Here is an 18,648-nt window from a genome sequence, read left to right on the forward strand (position 1 = left end):
AAACAATGGATTTTTCTAAGAAATTTGCCCTTATTATTATTATTATTATTGAATGACAAGACACTCAATCATATTTTTACTGTTACAAATATTGAGTAATGATTATTTTGAAGGTGTCTGTTCTTTTGAAGTTTTATCGCAAAGGATCTAAAAATCTGCAAAATACTTTTATCCATATATTTTTGGTCTGTAATGATTGAATCGGTTGAATCAATCTATAATGGATGAATTAGTCTCATTTATGGGTATAACTCAGCTTGAAATCAGTATGACTGACTATGTTAAGAGATCATTTCTAGTATACCAATGTACTACTGCACGTCAAATTAAAAGTAGTACACGGGGCACTCGGTGGCCTTGAAGGTGCCGGAGCTCCCCGGCACCGGAAGCTTCAACCTGCAGGCGATACTTGGCCGGTTGTAACGGAGCTTATAGACCCACCCGTTGAGCCTCAGCCTCGCCCGCACATTCACGTCGATGGAGTAGTAGCCCTCGCCCTTCTCCCTCGCGTACGTCGTCGCCGCCGAGTCCCCCAGCAGGATCTGTGCGCCCTGGAACGTCGGGGAGAGATTCGCCGTGCTTTTGTGGCCCAGGTCGAAGGCGGAGAAAACGACGAAGTCGAAAAGGCAGCCATCGTAGCTCGCCAGCGCCTCCACGTTGTCGAAGTAGATGCTGATCCGCTCGGTGGGGTTGCGGATGCTCATGGCGAGGCTGAGCCCGAACTTCAGGTTGCGGCTGTCGCTGCTGTAGTTGAACTCGGCGAGGGAGGCCTCGTTGACGTAGACATCGACGCCGGGAGGAATGAAGGCGAACATGAGGACGGACACGAAGACGATGAAGGCGAGGATGAGGATGGTGAGGCCAAGGATAGCCGAGAGGCTGCCCGGGCCGCGGCTGCAGCAGAAGCAGCTGGAGCAACGGCGGGCGCTGCCGTAAGCGTTGCTCGAGGGCACCGCCGGGCCATAGTAGACGTCGGTCAGATCTGATCGATGCATGGAAGAGAGAGACGAAAGAAAGAGAGAGACGAAAGAAAGAGAGATGTCTATTAAACGAGACAAAGACACAGGCGGAGAGGTGGAGGAGGATGATGTGCACAAGAGGGTGAGAGATATAACGGAGAGTAAGTCTACGCGGTGGAAGGGTAGATATAGACACTATAGTACATTACAAAATAAGAAAATTTATATGATTTTGTCAGTTTGGAATAAATATAAAACAATATTATGATAGAGAATCATTATAGTATATTACCATGATCAAGATAATCCTCTTTAGTATTATTTTTCTTTATATACTCATTCCTAATAGTAGTGATTGCACCAATCTTGGACCAAAATAGAAAAAAAAAGGCTTAGTAGGAACGTATGCAAATTGGTTGAGTCACAAGAGAAAGTGAGTGATTAATGGTTTTGTTCTTGGAATGTAAATTAATACCAGTATTTGGTTGAAATATGCATAAGTGAGATTGATCTTATAGGATAAGTTAATAGGAGTAGCTATATAGAGTGGCATAGTAGCAACAATATAGACTCACCTGGGTGCGATTAAGAAGGTTATAGATATACTTGGAAGAGGCCATTCACTGACAGGATAGCTTGAATAATATTGAAGATGGAACCTACTAGCAAGCTTATGAATAAATGAGTTAGATAATTATTGCTGGCTTGCTACTTGTAATAGTTAAGTTGTTCTCATAAATGGGTATGAACATGATATAAGAATAATAAATTATCAGATTGGGAATTGCTAAAACTAATTGAGAGTAGATATATTTAAAGTTTATGAGAGGGGTCTAATTGAGACCATAAAAGGTTTTGGAAAACTTAATGTCTGAATTGGTTGGCTGTTGATTTATCTCACCATGGTCAAACTGATTGAGTCCACTTCATGAAGGTTATTATGTCTTGAGAAATGGATCTTCGAGGAGGTGGATGCTTATTCATGATGACTTTTCTCAAGTTGAATTCGCTCACCTACAAAACTACCACTCGGATGGATGCTCAAGAAGATAGTTGGAGGTTGACGTGAGGGTCAAAAATATAATTTTGACTCACAAACCATACATGAGATTTTCTTATTTTAGAATAAATAAAAATATTCTTTAAAAAAATATTTTGAAGACTAATCTTCTCTCTGTATTATATTATGCTGATGTGGCAAGTCCCAATTGGCCCAAAATATTACCCACACCATTTGCCTCCTATTGCGCTTTGGGAAGACCCTTCTGTGATGAAGTGCAAGGTACATATTGGAAACTATAGCTTGCATTAGAGATCAATTGTATAAAAAACTTTTGCTTGAATCGGATGCATCAAAGGTTCGAAATGGCTTAGTTATAAGGGCCACATTGGGTGCGTCTAATGTTGGAAGACGCTTTGTATGTTTTAGGATACACTGAAAGCGAAAAGATATATTGAAAGCGAAGGTCATATCTTGTGTATTGTATGTTTTGCCCGATTATGATGCATAGAGCATGGGGACATGCATAGATCGTAAAAGTCGTATCGAGTGTATATATACTTTATCGAGTTGAGACATGTTTAATGTTGAGAGATACGTTAAGTATCTAAGCACCCATATGATTTATTCGATTGAGGATTATGAAGCATTGGACAAGAGATGCGTGAGCATTGGGGCATGATGACTTGATTGACCAACATAGTTGATGTTGGATGCTGGAGATGTAAGTGGGCATGGGTCCATGTCAACTTGAACCATATGCATATGAGGTGTTGATGTAGGAGACCTACGGGGGCATTAGGATATGTAGACTTGAACCATCCATGTAAAAAGTATCTGATGTAAGAGATACACAGGAGTGTTGAGATGTATTGATTTGAGCTATTGATGTATAGGGTATCAAACATAGGAGACATACATTGACTTAATTGTGAGGTGTCATAAATCATATGACTTGAACTTCTCTCACATAAAAAGATATTATATGTAAGATATAACGTAAAAATATGAGTCATGCTAACTTAAATCGCCCGCAAAGAAATACCATATAAGAAATATCATATGTGAGAGTACGAGAGCATACCGATTTAGATGACTAGTACACGTGAGATCATGTGTCATGGGGACATGCTAACTTCATCTGAGCGCATTAGCGCATGCTAGACTAAAGCTGAAGGTGTTACCTGCCCTGAGGAAGCAGCATAAGGAGACTGGTCACTTGGAACATGCGGCAGACATGTTGCAGCACGCAGAGGCGTTGAAGCCTACTTGACATTGCACCAAGCGGAGACGTCGTCGTCGTCGTCTTGAAGTTGTGGTGACCGAAGTTGTTGCGGCCGACTTGACGATGCGGTGGACGGAGACTTGCAGTCAACCTTGACGTTGCACTGTGAGGGGACATCGCGACAGCCGTCTTCAAATTGCGGCCGACGAAAACATTGCGACTGACTCGGGATGTCACGGATAATGACTCAGGCCATGGACGACGCCGAAGCCGCGAGTGATGAAGTTGGGTGAAATCGCTCGACATGACATGGACGAAGTTTCGGGGTGATACCGAACGAGGCGGAAGCTGCAGAGATGATGTCCACGTACACCGCTGCGGAGGGCAACGATGGCGCAAACAGAACAATCTAGTGGCTGCGACCATGGCGGCGATAATGGCGGTAGCGGCAGCAGTAGAATGGAGCAGGTGGCGGTGCCGGAGGAGGGAGGCGTACTGCCGACGGCTGCAGACAGCGTGGCGACAGGATGCAACAGCGGCTTCACAAGCGAAGGCAGCGATGAGTTTGACACATTTCAAAAAGTAAAAAATATGATAAAAAAAAACCAAAATTTTCACTTTTGTTTAAATTTAAGTCTTAAATATCTTAGAAGACGTTATAATATTTATGATTATTTATTGTAAATGGAAGATAATAAAAAATAAGACATTATCAAATTATAATATTTTTGAAGAATCAATATTTTTCGTTCAACTAACTCCATACCATATAAAATACTGGAACTGTATTCAAGAATAGCCCGTCTGGTTGCTGCCTTTTTTTTAATATAAATCTTAAACATTATGTTAATAATGCCATTGATTAATGTACACAATAATTTTTGGCCATCGATAAATTTTGATTTTATAGCCTAATTATAGGCCATGCGAGTACCGTAATCAAGCCATGTAGGACTAATTAGTCAATTGAGTTGCCACGTAGCAATTTCATTAAATAATTATTCGATCTTCGCCTTAATTGCCTCCGCCTTTATTGTTCTCATTCGCTTCTCCATCATCGACGACATGCAAAGAGAAAGCGATCTCTTGGGGACAGTCGGCGACTGCTGTTCACCCCATTTTAGGGTTTCCCTGTGAGGATAGGCGGATCGAAGATGAAGATCACCGCCCTCCTCCTTCTGAGAACCGCCGGCGACTACTCCTCATCCTCAGGGCCGTCGGATCCGGTGGTCCTCGCTAACGCCTCCGACGTCAGCCACTTCGGCTACTTCCAGAGGATGGCCGCCAAGGAGTTCATCCTCTTCGTCGCTCGCACTGTCGCCAAGCGCACGCCCCCGGGCCAGCGCCAGTCCGTTCAGCACGAAGGTTTCGTCCCAGATATCTAGCTTCATCTCCCTTCGTCTTGTCGTAGCTTTCTTTGATACGGCCCAGTTTTCTGTGTGCTTCGTTTCGTCCGATTTGGGCATTTTGCAGCGAAACACGTTTAGATGTTTATTTCAATCAGTCAGAAAATTATGGTGTTTCTTCTCTTGGATAGAACTCACCAATATCATTTCTTCTATTAGACGATAATTAGGGTTCCAATTATATCTTCCAAGCGATCGAAGCGTAGGACACGTACCATTTAATTTGCTGAACTCTGTAAGGTTTTCTTTTGAATTTTCGTGAGACGGCAGTTGTTACCGCTGTGAAGATGATCTTTATAGATAATCTTTTTATGTTTTTATTTTGATTTTGTGATCGAATGTTTTAATAAATTGTTTCTGATTTCTTCTAACCTTTCGCAGAGTACAAGGTGCACTCTTACAATCGGAATGGTCTTTGTGCTTTGGCATTTATGGACGATCATTATCCAGTCCGAAGTGCATTTTCTCTCTTAAACAAGGTGGTCAATCGTCTCCTTGTTGCATATTGTGCGGTTTTGTTTTTCTGCTAGATTCTGCTACGTTCTCGTTCTTCACAAACGTTTACTCCGAAAACTGTCCTGCTCCCAGTACAAATACTTCTTGGATTTGCTTCATCTCTGATACTTCGTACCTGTAAATTCTATTTCTTCCTCTATCAGAGTAATTTTATTTTTCTAAATTTTATCCTTCTGTACTTCAGCATCTCTTCTAAAAGACTTTCTTTTTGGAAAAAAGATCTTCTTTTTTTTTATAATGTGCCCCATTGATTGTCATAAGCGTTTACTGTGACAAATTATTCCCGTCCAATTTTTTCTTTATTCAAGTTCCATTATTTATGTATCCATTGTGTTGGAAGCATGGAAAAACGCCACAAAGTACATACTGTACAAGAACATGCACGTGGGTTTAGACGGCTGCCATTAAACCCAGGTGACCAACTTAATTGAATGCTGATCTGAAAGGTGGTTGTTTTTGGTTCTTCATGCTTCTTTTTTGTACACCTTTTTGTTAAAAGGGCATGTGGGATATTTGTAGTGTGCACCTCCGAGCATGAATTTTATGTGATAGCTTGAAGTGATGAGTTGGTTGAAGCTTTGGGCAATGGCCATGGAAGGAAAAGGTAAAAGAAGAATTAATGATCGTTACCTTTGTTTAAATATTTTTGTGAAAAAGCAATGGTCTTGTTGAAGCCATGGAGTAGAGTAGAAGGAAGAATGATCTAGTGAAAAAAAATGCTTCAGTATATTATTTAGGGCATGTGCAATATATTAGTGAAAAAGAATTAGTATGCACTTGACAACGATCAAGTCGATTTTGACCAATACATTTAAGATATTATTTCCTCATAACAAGTTCTGGCGTTAGTTATAAGTAATTAGTCTTGTCCTAACATTTAGGTTTCAGGGTTCACCTTGACTTTTAAGGTTGGTTCTGGAGGGTAAGATGATCATTTTAATTAACTTTTTAATGCAGCTTTTCACCTCACATAAGTCTTACATAATTGTAAATGTATGAAGGTACTAGATGAATATCAGAAGACTTTTGGGGATTCTTGGAGAGTTCAACAGACAGATTCTAATCAACCATGGCCGTTTCTAACTGAAGCCTTCACTAAATTTCAGGTCTGTGTTTTTCTTTAATTGTAATATTCAGCTATGGCCAGTATTTGGTTGTACATCAATCTTACCGTAAGTATTACACAATAAATCTTCTTCTTTTACTTCTGTTCACTATGAAGTATTTTTGCATTGTAAATTATAAGCTTGTTCTCTTTTTTTCTTTTCTATTACTATTGTTCTAAAAATGCTGGAGTAACTAGCACAGCAGTTACATTTCTGAAATAACTGTTGGCTTTTGGTCCAACAATTTCATTCTTTTCCACTTTAGTGCCACATAATCTTTACATTGTAAACTAATATTTGCAAGCTTCTATGATAAACTTTCTTTTACATTTTTATTAGGATCCTGCAGAGGCTGACAAGTTGTTGAAAATTCAGAGGGACCTGGATGAAACTAAGATACTTCTAGTAAGTATATTAGTGCACAAGCTTAGATGCTGCCGAAGATTTGAATCATGATCCTTGTATATTGCTTAGCATTTTACTTTTTCTGACAAAAACAGAAGCTATATTGACCAAGAAGGATTATTCATTTTTTATCTTTATTTGTCCAAACATCTATTTACAAATGAAAACAAAGAGAGAGAATTGTTGACTAGAGATTAAGGAGCTTTTATAATTCTGCTGTATAGAGATGACATCATGTTTGGAAAGTGCAAGTTTGTGCCTTCTGGTATGTCTGTTTAAACTCTGACTGGCACAGCTATCTGCTGGATTCTCCTTTTAGATATGAACTGTGCTGATGTTATTAGGGAGGAGTACTTGTTTATGTAATCCTTATGATAAATTTAAGTTGCCTTCATTTGTGAATTCTTATTCTTTTCTTTTTCATGTCATGGAGTTTGCTTGATTGAAACATGGATAAAAGACCAGAGTTTCTCATTTTAAGTTTTTCTTTGCTGGTGCTGTCTGTTAAAAAATGGCTTTGAATAATAACTAGGTATTGCATGTTTGATTTGTAAAAGTTTTCATATCCAACTAGCCTCACAAGCATGCAAAGAAGTTTTTATTCTTTAATAATGGATCTGAAGACAACAGTTTGCTATTTCCAATTATGTCCCTTTGGCTCTTTTTATTTTCATTTGGATTTCACTTGCAAGACTACCTTAGACATTCCTTCCAACTTCTATTTTTTGTTTGTGTACTCAAGTTTTTTATACTTGATCAGACCAAAAGGAGATGGAAGTTTAGATTTTATTGTCCAATAGGTGATCTGAGGACAAACACGTTAATTAGTTTCTTATTTGCACTTCATCACCGATACTCTAAAATTGAGTCTACTGTTTGCATCAAATTTACAGATTTTAATTATCCTTTGTTCAGGTCCGCATGGTTACTGTCAGTTAGGATGACCTCCATTGAGCATATTATTTTTATAATAATCTATAGTAATATGGTTTTTGTGATTCATATATTGGAACTGCAGGCACCAGCAATTAAAATGAAATGAGAATATGAAATCATGATCCTGGGTATATTTATGTACGTACTGAACTGAGCTCATTGTGGCTCTCCATGTAAAATTTAATCCATTTATATTCTTGCATCTCATGAATGTTAAACTCAGTAACAAATGATATTATTATAGAAGAGGAGAGAATGGACATTGTCCCCTGTTTTAACTGCTTGCAGGAAGCTTATAGGAAACTTATTAATAGTGTATAGGCCCTATACTGACCAGTTAACCCTCGTATACTTGAAATCGATGCAGCATAAGACTATCGATAATGTGCTTGCACGAGGAGAGAAGTTGGATAGCCTAGTCGAGAAGAGTTCAGATCTAAGTGCAGCATCACAGGTAATCATTCACATGCATTAGGATTTGAGGATCTGTTGTTATTGATGCCAAAAGAAAAGTGCATTGTTACTATCAAACATATAGGTAATCTATACACAAATATTTGTTGATATCATTTGCTCCCAAACAGAATAATAAAAACAAGATTTGCTGTTCAAAACCAGCTTGCCTCAAAAGGTACCTTCATTCCCCATGTTGAAAAACAGCACAAGTTATTTTAGGGTGTATTCCCAGCCTATGGAGTTTTCCAGTGCTTTGTTCGCTTTTTTATTTAACCAAGATAATGCTATCCAGATTATTAAGCAAGATTTGAGAGTATGCTGGTCTTTTTAAGAACATTTACATTTGCATAATGTTTTATTCACGTTGTTTACTAAAGCTATTTCTGCAAAGTTGGTTGGGATTTTTCCATTTTACGCACCTGTTTCAAATTCAAGAACAGAATATTACTTATATTGCACTGACTGTTTTTGGGTCCATCTGTTTCCTCATGAACAGATGTTTTACAAGCAGGCTAGGAAAACCAACCAATGCTGTACATTGTTGTAAAATTGCCCGAAAGGCCTGATTCCATCACAGCAATCACAATCCATGGTGTAAACTCCTGTTTGGATACATAGGTACGGTTGTATCACTATTATCATTATTCCTTCTAGTTACTACAGTATATCCTGCCCCTGTAATCTTTCTGCTAATAGTACTACATCGATGTGGTTGTATCACCGAAGTGAAGAATTAATGCTCTTGTTGATCCATATGTGAGTGCTGACAGTCTATATTTGTCATTCATTTTGTATTTTTTCTTCGGCTGGGTCTTTAATAAGTATTTAGTTTTCCGGTTTGATCATATGCTCTAATGAAGCTCTTCTAAGTGGATAAAGATCTGCTTTTTTGTTCCTAGGAACACACAAGACTGCTAGTCCTTGATGTTATAATGGATTCCTGGTTGCAACTTCTGTAACTTAACTGCTTGATTCGAGTGGCTGTAGCTTAATTGCAATTTATTTTCAAAAATAGATTTTTTTTTGAGAAAAAGGTAGAACTATTTCATTAAATATTCACTAGGTAGGTCGATATAAAACTGAAAACAAAACAATTTAGCATCAGTTCCCCAGCAGGAGATTTTTTGAGATCTCCTACCGTAAGAAGCCAATTTGAGCCAAAAAGTTGACTGTTTAGTTGTGTAATTAAAATTAATTACATTCATTTTAGAGGTAAGTTCTCAAATGTCTTTAATCTGCTAAGCCAGTGCCCATTTGAGACTTCTTGCCCGCTTTATGCCTTCGATAATGGCTCTAGGCATTCCACGTATTTGATCTCTCTCTCTAGCAGTGCAAGGAATTTGATTTCATGTATATGATTGATTACTCGTATTTATACCATGAATACTTTCCCTATTGAATTCGTCAAAATATCCCATAATATTATTATAATTGTAGCAAAATGAGAAATTATTTCGATTGCACCACACAAGTAAAAAAAATAAGAAATTGCAATAATGCTTGTTAATCGCTACTAAGCACAGTGTTTTTTACGATTTAATCCTTCTTGTAATTAACTACTCCCCCATCCACCAATTGTCAAAACAATGGAATGTGATATTAAGTTTTTGTTGGACAATGGTGAAAAGTCGAAACATTCAAAGATGGAAATGTTTGGCTACATCAAAAATAGAATTTTTTTTCCAAGGAAAAACAATCAAAAATAGAATTTGACTGCATGATTTTGCCCTATAAATAGTCTTTGTATTTTACATTGTTATTTATCTTCGTGTTTACACTTCCGCGGAACGATGCTGGAAGTTCTCTTTACGATCATGTGTCATAAAAATAATTATACGGTTTTAGATAATTACGTACTAGAAGATAATAGTTTTCAAGGAATTAAAAAGGATGAAGAATTTATCTTTTGGCTTATATTCACATAATATTTATTATAATATGCGATTCTGTGGTCCATAAATTACTTTAAACTATACTTATTACTTTCACAATAATCATATTATTGCAATCCTTTTAATTAATTTGAGATCCTCCAATTCTATTAGCGCGATTAAAAATACACATTACCGCGCACATATATAATATATGTATCTATGTATATCGGCCCAACCCAGCCCATTTGTGGTCGCCTTAACGAAATCAAGGATTAGGGTTTTGCTTATCCCCTCTCGCCGCCTCCGCCGCGCTTGGTTCTTCCTCCTCCAGTTGCGGAGACCCGTTGTTGCCCGAAGCCATGGTAAGAACCCTAAGCTCTCAGTTTCCTCGCCAATATCTGTTTTTGACGCCTCGATCCAAGTTCCTTCTTCCCCTGATTCCTCCTTGTTCATCTCTCTCAGATCATCCCGAATAAGAACCGCCATGAAATCTGCAAATACCTCTTCCAAGGTACGCTGTTCTCTCTCGCAACCTCTCCATGCCGTCTTGTTTGGGTCGAAGCCTATTTGAGAGGTTGCATTTTTTACTTGGTTTCTTTGTTGATAGAGGGGGTGCTGTACGCGAAGAAGGACTATAACCTCGGGAAGCACCCGGAGATCGATGTGCCGAACCTCCAGGTGATCAAGCTCATGCAGAGCTTCAAATCGAGGGAGTATGTGCGTGAGACCTTTGCCTGGCAGCACTACTACTGGTACCTTACGAATGATGGCATTGAGTACCTGAGAACACTTCTTAACCTGCCATCGGAGATTGTTCCTGCAACCCTGAAGAAGTCTTCAAGGCCACCACCGACCCGCCCATTTGGCTCTGGTCCTCCTGGTGATCGCCCCAGGTGCTACTGCGGCTTTTTCCATAAGGGCTTGGCTTGCTTTTTTTTTCAGTGCGTAGCTTGTGTTGATCATCATCACGATTCTGCAGGGGACCGCCCCGGTTTGAAGGAGATAGGCCAAGGTTTGGAGACAGGGATGGGTACCGTGGTGGCCCTCGTGCTGGGCCGCCTGGTGAATTAGGGGACAAGGGTGGTGCACCTGCTGAGTTCCAACCATCTTTCCGGGTAAAATTTAATATAGTTGCATTATTTGCTTGTCTTTGTTCTGTATATTGAAATTTCTGTAAAACAGAGTGGGATAAATTTTCTCTGGTTTGCAGCTTATAAGTAGACGAAGCACATTTTTTTTCTGTATTTTCTCATGATTGATAAAAAGAGATATTGTTAGTTGTATTTATTTATCGGAGTTGTTCTTCACCTGACTGTTCCTTGCCAGCCTTTTTCCTTTGGTTTCTTTGGTTTGTTCAGTCTTTGTTATTAATGGTTGATCCTTTCGTATCTGGATATCTTAGTGCTTTGTCCCCATCGGGCTATCTTTTTGTTGTTCTTCTAGTTTGAGCGTATTATTGGTTTAATTAGCTATATCTTTCAGTTTCATTAGGGGTTGACTAGATATGTCTTGCACATGAAATAACCAAGGGGTGTGGAGATGACATAGGCTTCACCACTTCAGCATATGTGGCTTTTCCTTGGAGATGGTTCTATTATAATAGTTACTCATAACAATCCCAATGAAAATGGCTGATGTTGTGATGTTGAAGAACATCACCTTTGTTTGGGAACAATGATTAGCATCCTCATGTAAATCTTTCCAAATTCTTTATATGAGCACATGGCACACACTAACAAGACAAAACTGTCATCATCTTTTGAGTAGGTATCATCTTTTATCCTTAGCATCATTATGAAATCTAATAAAAACTGAAATATTTTATATCTAATCCTGTCTGGTAGAACTATGACATTGAACTGATGCAATTTTGCCTATACTGGAGGATTGAGGTATTCTCTTTCGTTTCTACACCAACCCCTGCAAAAAAAAAGCTCTCTCCTTTTTGTTAATTTTGGTTTTTCTTGTGCTCAACTCTTGCCCCTGATGTAGGATGCACAAACTTTAAAATGCTTGCCATGTCTATATTGAGTATGGATGCAGCAGATACTTGAACACATATTAGGATATCTGCATCAACTTTTATTTGTTAATGTTAATACAATATTATTGTAGGATACTTACAGAAGTTCCATTGGGATTATTAAATGAAGAATATGGAGATAGGTGCTGATCTTGTAGTTTCGCTTATTAAGACTATGAATCTCTTCTTATTATTTGTATTTGAATTTGATGTGTTTTGTGGATCAGTTAGATTTCCAGTGAGGCAAATATATGATGGTTATAAATCACATGAATCATATCTTCATATATAAATTTAAGCAATTATTATCAATGGGCATAAATTATAAATTGTTAATTCCTGTGTCCATGTGTTGTGGACTACTTAATACCTATCCCATGATGCCATAATCTTGTATTTGCTGCTAAGTTTCATATCCTTGATGTGAATTCTTTTGGAAAAATTCAGATTAATCTGTATAAGAAGCTTTGTTCTTGGTGGCAAATGAGAAAATGCTTTTCATTGGTTTATACCAGCTACAAAGTTATATGCAATTTTGTGTTTCATATTGTGACTATTGTGGTTGAAGTTACAAAGTCTTCTTACTTTGTCTTCTCTACTACTCCATAGCTGTCTGCAAGTCTAGGTTGGACATGCAGAGCATGCGATACTTGTTCCAAAGGATTGTGGATTTTGGAATACTCTCTTGGTTTAATAGTTGCCTTAATATACTGGAAATTTCGTTTGTGGTCCCAGTTTGTGTATTGTAATTTATGTTTTATTTTTTATACGGAGATGTGGTAATTATAAATTCGTTTCCACACTGTACAGGGTGTCGGTGGCAGGACTGGATTTGGCCGTGGAGGTGGAGGATATGGACCAGGTGCTGCATCTGCTTCTTACCAGTAGTTCTAAGGCAACTGCCGGTGTCGTATCTCATCAAGCCTCCAATGTTCCATAGCTAGGTCAAGATTCATATTTCCCCAAGTGATTGGTGGATTAGAGTTTTGGACGAACTTTCCGTTTAAGACTGCATATCACACAGACTGCTTTTGAGATTCTCAAAATTATTCTTCTTTCGTATTCATCATCAGAGGTGGAATAACAAGAGCCTTTTGGCTATATGCATTTTGGCGAATTTGCTCATTGACATGTATGCTAACTCTGTTAATCCATACATTAGTTTTCAGTTTCCTGTCAAGATCATGCTTGAGCTTCTTATTGAGAATCGAGAGAGTTTTCACACTCCGTAATGCTGAAAGGTGAAACCATATATCTTCTATCTATTAAAAGCATCCGAAATATTTTGAATTTCTTTCTCTTTAATTGAAGGTTACAACTTGTTAGCTGTTGGTGTGGCGTATGCTGAGATGGAAGGTCGGCTCGAGCTCACAGTGGTTTACGGTCAAAATCTTGTTGCAATATGAGAGCCCTTCTTGAGACGCGAATCTCGAGTTGGAGTCAACATGCTTTCTCGTGCAACAAGGCCCATGTCGGGTGTAGAGTGAGAGTCTAAGAAATGGGTGCGCTACTTGCAAGCATTGAGGGAAAATGTTTCCTGAATTGAAAAATATTTGGGCATTCTGATTCTTGCTGATGTGGTAGATTTAGATGAGGGTGGTGGCGTTGAAGTGCGACGGTGTTCTAAGATGCTTGATATTACAGTTATGCCTAGGGGGCACCTGGTGGTGTATGTTCCAGGGAAGATTTTGTTTGAATGTCTTGTTAAAAAGGGGGTGCATTAGCTACTTGATCCTTTACTTAGGGAGGTTATATTGGGTGCTTTTCAATGATGCTTTTATGAGTGAGAGCATTTTTCAATGCTTTCTTGGATAAGAGTATAACATGTTTTTTTTTCATTTTTTTTTCAATGCTTTTCTTAAGAAATATGCATTAGGTGTTTTTTTGATACTTTGCTTGAGAAGGACATATCATGTACTTTTTGATGCTTTGCTCAAGAAGTATGCATCGGACACTTCTTGATGCTTTGCTTGAGGATGCATCGAAAGCTATTCGATGCTATGCTCGAGGAGGATGGATCAAAAACTATTTGATGCTCTGTTTGAAGAGGATGCATATGGATGTTTCTTGATATTTTGCACGAGGAGGGTGCACTCTGATACCTCTTAATACTTTGCTCCATAATATCATATTAGGCGTTTTTTGGTACTTTATTTAAGAATGGCGTATCAAATACTCTTAGTACTTTATTTGAGAAGGGTGCATATGTTTCTCGATGCTTTTTCTAAGGAGGGAGCATCTGCTGTTTTGCTTGAGGAGTGTTTATCAAGTGCTTTTCGATATTGAGTTACTCGAGGATGCATTAAAGTTTTTTTTGATGCTTTGCCCAAGGAAGGTGCTTTTTGATGCTTTTATCAAAAAGGCTCATCGAACGCTTTATGATGCTTTGTGTAAGAATACTGCATCGACATTTTTCTAAGCTTTGCTCAAGGAGGGTGCATCATGTGTTTCTGATACTTAATGCCCTAGAAGGGTACATTGGTTGCATTTTTGATGTTTTTATTATGTTATATATTCCATGTTGGAGCAAGTCACGTCCTTTAATAATATAATACGGGTCAAATCTCTAGCTTGACAGCATAGATCATATCTTTATTTTATCTGTTGGATTTGATAATTATTGGTGAATTTTGAAGAGGTGGGAAGTTATGAAGACAAAGGAATTCAGGGCGGAAAGCCAAAGGTGAAATGACGTTCGAAATTTGGAAGGCTATTTAATATCTGAAAGATCTCCTCGCCTTATATATAGTTGCCTCACTATAAGATGGATTCACTTGTGCCCTTTAGGTCTTTTGCCTCCCAATCCTTCGTATTGAGAATTTCAAGTTAAAAGCTTTCCCTTTTCTCCTTGGGTCGGGTGTCTTCGGATCCTCTAGCTTCGAGTGGTTCTTCATATACCCAACTTATTAACTCCTATTTGACCAAAGGGATTGGAAATTTTGACCTCCAGAAGCTCGGGGTTACGAAGTGAGTCTTCATCTTCCTCTTCGAAGACTGAGAGAGACCTTCAGGTCATCAAGATTTCTATGAACAAGACTCTTGCATTTCTTAAGAGTTATTATATTTCTTGTCTTAGATTCTTTGTTCACCTTAAGTGCGAAAATTTATACCTTAGTTGAGCATTTGATCATATTTGTCGATGTCTAAATATCTTTGCATATAATATGATGAATTGGAGGTGGGGCTCAACATCCCCTTACCTTTAATCTCGATATACCTTCAAAGATGGAGGATATTACTTTTTCAAATGACATCTAACTTATCATGCTATCTCGTTGCATTTATCGGGGAGCTTTACTATGTCAGCATAAACCCTACATCAGACCTTTCCCGTTTCTGCTTTAGGATCAACAAAAGGATTAATAAGTACTATCTTACAATTCGAGAAGGGTTCAAGGTCAAGAAAACCCCGAGCTTCAATAAGAGGTGATAGGGTTTTTTCTTTTTTATTCATTTGGGACAAGACTACGACTTCAATCTTGAGTGATCAATTTATATAGTCTCAGCTTGACCCTACTCCTAACCTTTAAAAGAAAGGATAAATATTCCGACAAGTAGAATTTCTATCATCTTTTTTAACCATCAAGGTGATGGATGAGGGATGACATGTTCAAGCTAGCTTAAGTTTTATTGTTACTGAACCCTATGCAACTGCTAATGCTTTGTTAGCACTCTTCTTGTCCTTTGAGACAAATATGAATCTTACTTAGCCTCGGGCTCTGAAGAGGAAGGGCTACAAGGTAAAGATCTTAGTTATGGAGAAGGCCCAATTTGTGAAAAAGGTTATTAAGATAATGGAGCTACTCTACAAAAATCCCATCAAAGCGACTTCGAGTGACTCATAACCAAGGAAGAGGGTGTCATGGTAAAACGTAAGGTGTCTCAGTGCCAAGTCCTATTGATACCTCAAGGAGTCACTCATGCCCTGAGTCTAAAACATATAAGGCTAATATGGTTCAAAAGAAGGCAAGGTGATAATTAGTAAAGGAGCTTTGCATATAAACGACCTACCCCTTTCATTGATCTCCATGTCGTAGATCTTCCCAATGCTAAAATGAGGGAAATAATATAGTTAAGATATAATCTTTCAATTATCATCGAGCCATAGAAAGATGAGAAGACAATTGCACACTATCTTCGAGAGGCCTTGGTCTCTCATATAGTTAAGAAGGTCTACTCCTTACTCTTAGATATCTTAATTGCTAAGTTAGCTAAGCATATTGTTAGGGTGAATTTCGCCTCTATCTTATTCAATTCATTTTTCCTATTAGTTTTTACAAATCTTACTGAAAGACATCTTCCTTGCAAGGTAACTTATATCTAATGGGCTTGATTGACCAAATCTATGACTCGGAGGGTCATCATCAATTCTTTGTATGAGGTAGACTCACTTCATGAATTGGTGGTTGAATTGGAGGCCTATGCCAACCGCAAGGAGGTTTTCCATAGATATAGAGAATATTTTCCTTCATCTACAGCTCGACACATAATTGCCACACATTGAAATCAATTAAGAGCCAATCGAATTGATAAGTCACAATAATAAAATAAAAAAAATATTATTCATTATGAGGAATATTTTCTTAACCAATGCGACTAAGGAAGGACCAGCTATAAAAGGAGATCACAAGCATGTACTTCAAGGTGAAATACACTCTCTCTATTTTATCTACGTCAGAATCTAACTTAGGCATTAGAGGGACCATGTTTGTAACCTTTCATAATATCATTTTTCGAATAGGAGAAAGTGGAAGCTGCTCGAGTTCTGCACCATATCATAAGTTCACGGTATTTTGAGCAATATTAGCTCTTTTGGTATAAGTTAGTTTTAAATCAAGTATGACTGGTCTTATGGTTTAAAAGGTGATCATCAACATAGTCAATATAACTCAACCAAATATGGCTCTTGTCAAGGCATAGAAAAGCACTAAGTAGTTGAGGTGTGACTACGTCGAGCAACATGACATACTCAAAGCAACAAAAGTCATAACCAAGTAAATCGAGGACCAAGGCTATACTCAAGCTTTGGAAGCCCAAGTCATGAGCTAGCGAAGTGTCTATAAGCCAAAGAGGCATTTCACTCAAAAAGAAATAAGGATGCCATCTTGACCTATAAGGAGTCAGTCAATCTTAAGAAAGGGCAGCTCAGAATGAGGTTGGTATCCTACAAGCATAGATACAATCTATCTATAATTTTGATTTTGGCAAAGTACCCAAACTTTAAAATGTAGAAGGATCTTTGGACTTAGCATCTTAAGGATGCATAAGTAAAGATAAAGATAAAGAAGGAGTTCAACGACAATCCAAAGTCTTTGCTTAGGACATTTCTTATTTAAAATATTTTTCTTAATTTAAATGAGATATGTATTTTTGTTTTGATAGTGAGAAAAATGTGCTAACATATTTTTCTCGACATGAAACATATTATGAACTAAGTTACAATTAGGGATAAAACTTCTTGAAATTGGAGATATACCAAGTGCATTAAAGTGTTATCCCACTATGCTTCCAAAGTGGATGTGTTCTAGTTTAATTGTTGAACTATATTTCATTATTTGTGATGATTATTTGATTATTTTTGGGATTTTAAGTGATTATGTTCATTCAGATGAAGTTCTTAACTTCTTTCTCTATGATGGAGGCTAACAATTTTGTCTCCACCCACTTAATGAAATAATGGGCCATAACAATTAAAAACCTATACTGACTCAAAGCTAGTGAAAGTGTATTAAGAAGGTATATTCCTCATTCTGCAAAGAATCGAACACAATCAATAGGTTGAAGGAATTGTTAATTATTGTTTAATTGAAGCAAACCTTTATCATTGATCATATAATTGTGTACAAGTCATTTAATCCTTCTTAGGAGTTAGCCAATATCAACCTTTGGTGAAGAACCTTCTAGAATTTGGTTGCTAATATGCTCCCAGCATAGTTGTTTAATCATCTTAGTTAATAATACTCTGTGTCTTGCTTGGGAGAAGACATCTTAGATATAGTTGATTGATGGATCTTTATTAGAGATGATCATTGATAATGTGGTAACATGATTGGATGTGTCTGAGTCACTTGGTTCTTGACGCGAACAAGTACAAGATACTTCTTACAGGCTTTGCCTTGCCAAGAAGCTTCTCATTGACAATTTGATTATGTATAATACTATCAACTCATCAGAAACCAAATGAGAGATGACTTTGAGCCCTAAACATCACGATGATGAGGTACTCAATGGAAATAAATGTGATAAACACTTATTTTGTGAGGTTAAAAATATTATAGGTATCTTGAAAGAAGAACAAAAGGCCAATGCTCTTGTGAGTTTGATATCATGCTCCATCGTTGCCATCGATGAAAGCCTTGATTTCTTGCAAATTTCTTAGGTTAAGGATGAGCTTGTTGAATAGACGACAAGCTTAAGCTAAAGAGGCAATCTTGCCAATCGACCAATTCATCCATAAAGAGAGTCCCTTTTCGACTTAGGGAAGGATCCTTGGGATTTTGATGTGGTAAGTTTCGAGACAAAATATGTTAGTGCCTAAACCTTAATCATCATTCTCGAAGCTAAATGTCAAAATCCCAAGCTCGATTAGCCACATAAGTAGTTTGCCAAGGCATTGGGTTATGAGAGGATTTACCAAAGTGGCTATGGATAGTGTATGCTTCAAAATATGACCTATGCTTCAAGAGATAAGGTAACTTTTTCAACAATTGGATATTTCAACTAGACCTTGTTCAATATAAGG

At 37.8% G+C, this 18,648-nt stretch overlaps 3 protein-coding genes across 6 annotated transcripts; 2 read left to right on the plus strand and 1 right to left on the minus strand.

Annotated features, from left to right (window-relative positions):
* Window positions 1–326: 326 nt before the first annotated feature.
* On the minus strand, window positions 327–995 carry LOC103973754 (NDR1/HIN1-like protein 10). Its single transcript, XM_009388401.2, has one exon. It carries the CDS (start codon window positions 993–995, stop codon window positions 327–329), a length of 669 nt encoding a protein of 222 aa, XP_009386676.2.
* Window positions 996–4,232: 3,237 nt separating this feature from the next.
* Window positions 4,233–8,773, plus strand: LOC103973745 (VAMP-like protein YKT61). Of its 2 annotated transcripts, XM_065173417.1 has the most exons (7): window positions 4,233–4,549; window positions 4,972–5,069; window positions 6,108–6,212; window positions 6,552–6,617; window positions 7,921–8,007; window positions 8,138–8,184; window positions 8,506–8,773. In XM_065173417.1, exons 1-7 carry the CDS (start codon window positions 4,339–4,341, stop codon window positions 8,573–8,575), a joined length of 684 nt encoding a protein of 227 aa, XP_065029489.1. In that variant the 5' UTR covers window positions 4,233–4,338; the 3' UTR covers window positions 8,576–8,773. The 2 variants fall into 2 exon arrangements, with proteins under 2 accessions (XP_065029489.1, XP_009386665.1); XM_009388390.3 differs by lacking the exon at window positions 8,138–8,184.
* Window positions 8,774–10,125: 1,352 nt separating this feature from the next.
* Window positions 10,126–13,645, plus strand: LOC103973746 (small ribosomal subunit protein eS10z). Of its 3 annotated transcripts, none has more exons than XM_009388391.3 (7): window positions 10,126–10,245; window positions 10,346–10,394; window positions 10,491–10,776; window positions 10,863–10,998; window positions 12,717–12,768; window positions 13,069–13,147; window positions 13,218–13,645. In XM_009388391.3, exons 1-7 carry the CDS (start codon window positions 10,243–10,245, stop codon window positions 13,252–13,254), a joined length of 642 nt encoding a protein of 213 aa, XP_009386666.2. In that variant the 5' UTR covers window positions 10,126–10,242; the 3' UTR covers window positions 13,255–13,645. The 3 variants fall into 3 exon arrangements, with proteins under 3 accessions (XP_009386666.2, XP_065029720.1, XP_009386667.2); XM_065173648.1 differs by having other exon boundaries at window positions 13,233–13,645; XM_009388392.3 differs by lacking the exon at window positions 13,069–13,147.
* The last annotated feature ends 5,003 nt before the right edge of the window (window positions 13,646–18,648 follow it).

Source organism: Musa acuminata, chromosome BXJ3-11 (genome assembly GCF_036884655.1).
Source record: "Musa acuminata AAA Group cultivar baxijiao chromosome BXJ3-11, Cavendish_Baxijiao_AAA, whole genome shotgun sequence".
Classification (NCBI taxonomy): Eukaryota; Viridiplantae; Streptophyta; class Magnoliopsida; order Zingiberales; family Musaceae; genus Musa; species Musa acuminata.

Excerpts from the sequence above, each read along its gene's own strand:
- LOC103973754 (XM_009388401.2), bottom strand. The coding sequence starts at position 995 with ATGCATCGATCAGATCTGACCGACGTCTACTATGGCCCGGCGGTGCCC.
- LOC103973745 (XM_065173417.1), top strand. The coding sequence starts at position 4,339 with ATGAAGATCACCGCCCTCCTCCTTCTGAGAACCGCCGGCGACTACTCC. Across the intron at positions 4,550-4,971 it reads CCAGTCCGTTCAGCACGAAG|AGTACAAGGTGCACTCTTAC; the intron begins GTTTCGTCCCAG and ends AACCTTTCGCAG. Across the intron at positions 6,213-6,551 it reads AAGCCTTCACTAAATTTCAG|GATCCTGCAGAGGCTGACAA; the intron begins GTCTGTGTTTTT and ends CATTTTTATTAG.
- LOC103973746 (XM_009388391.3), top strand. Across the intron at positions 10,777-10,862 it reads CCTCCTGGTGATCGCCCCAG|GGGACCGCCCCGGTTTGAAG; the intron begins GTGCTACTGCGG and ends ACGATTCTGCAG. Across the intron at positions 10,999-12,716 it reads AGTTCCAACCATCTTTCCGG|GGTGTCGGTGGCAGGACTGG; the intron begins GTAAAATTTAAT and ends CACACTGTACAG.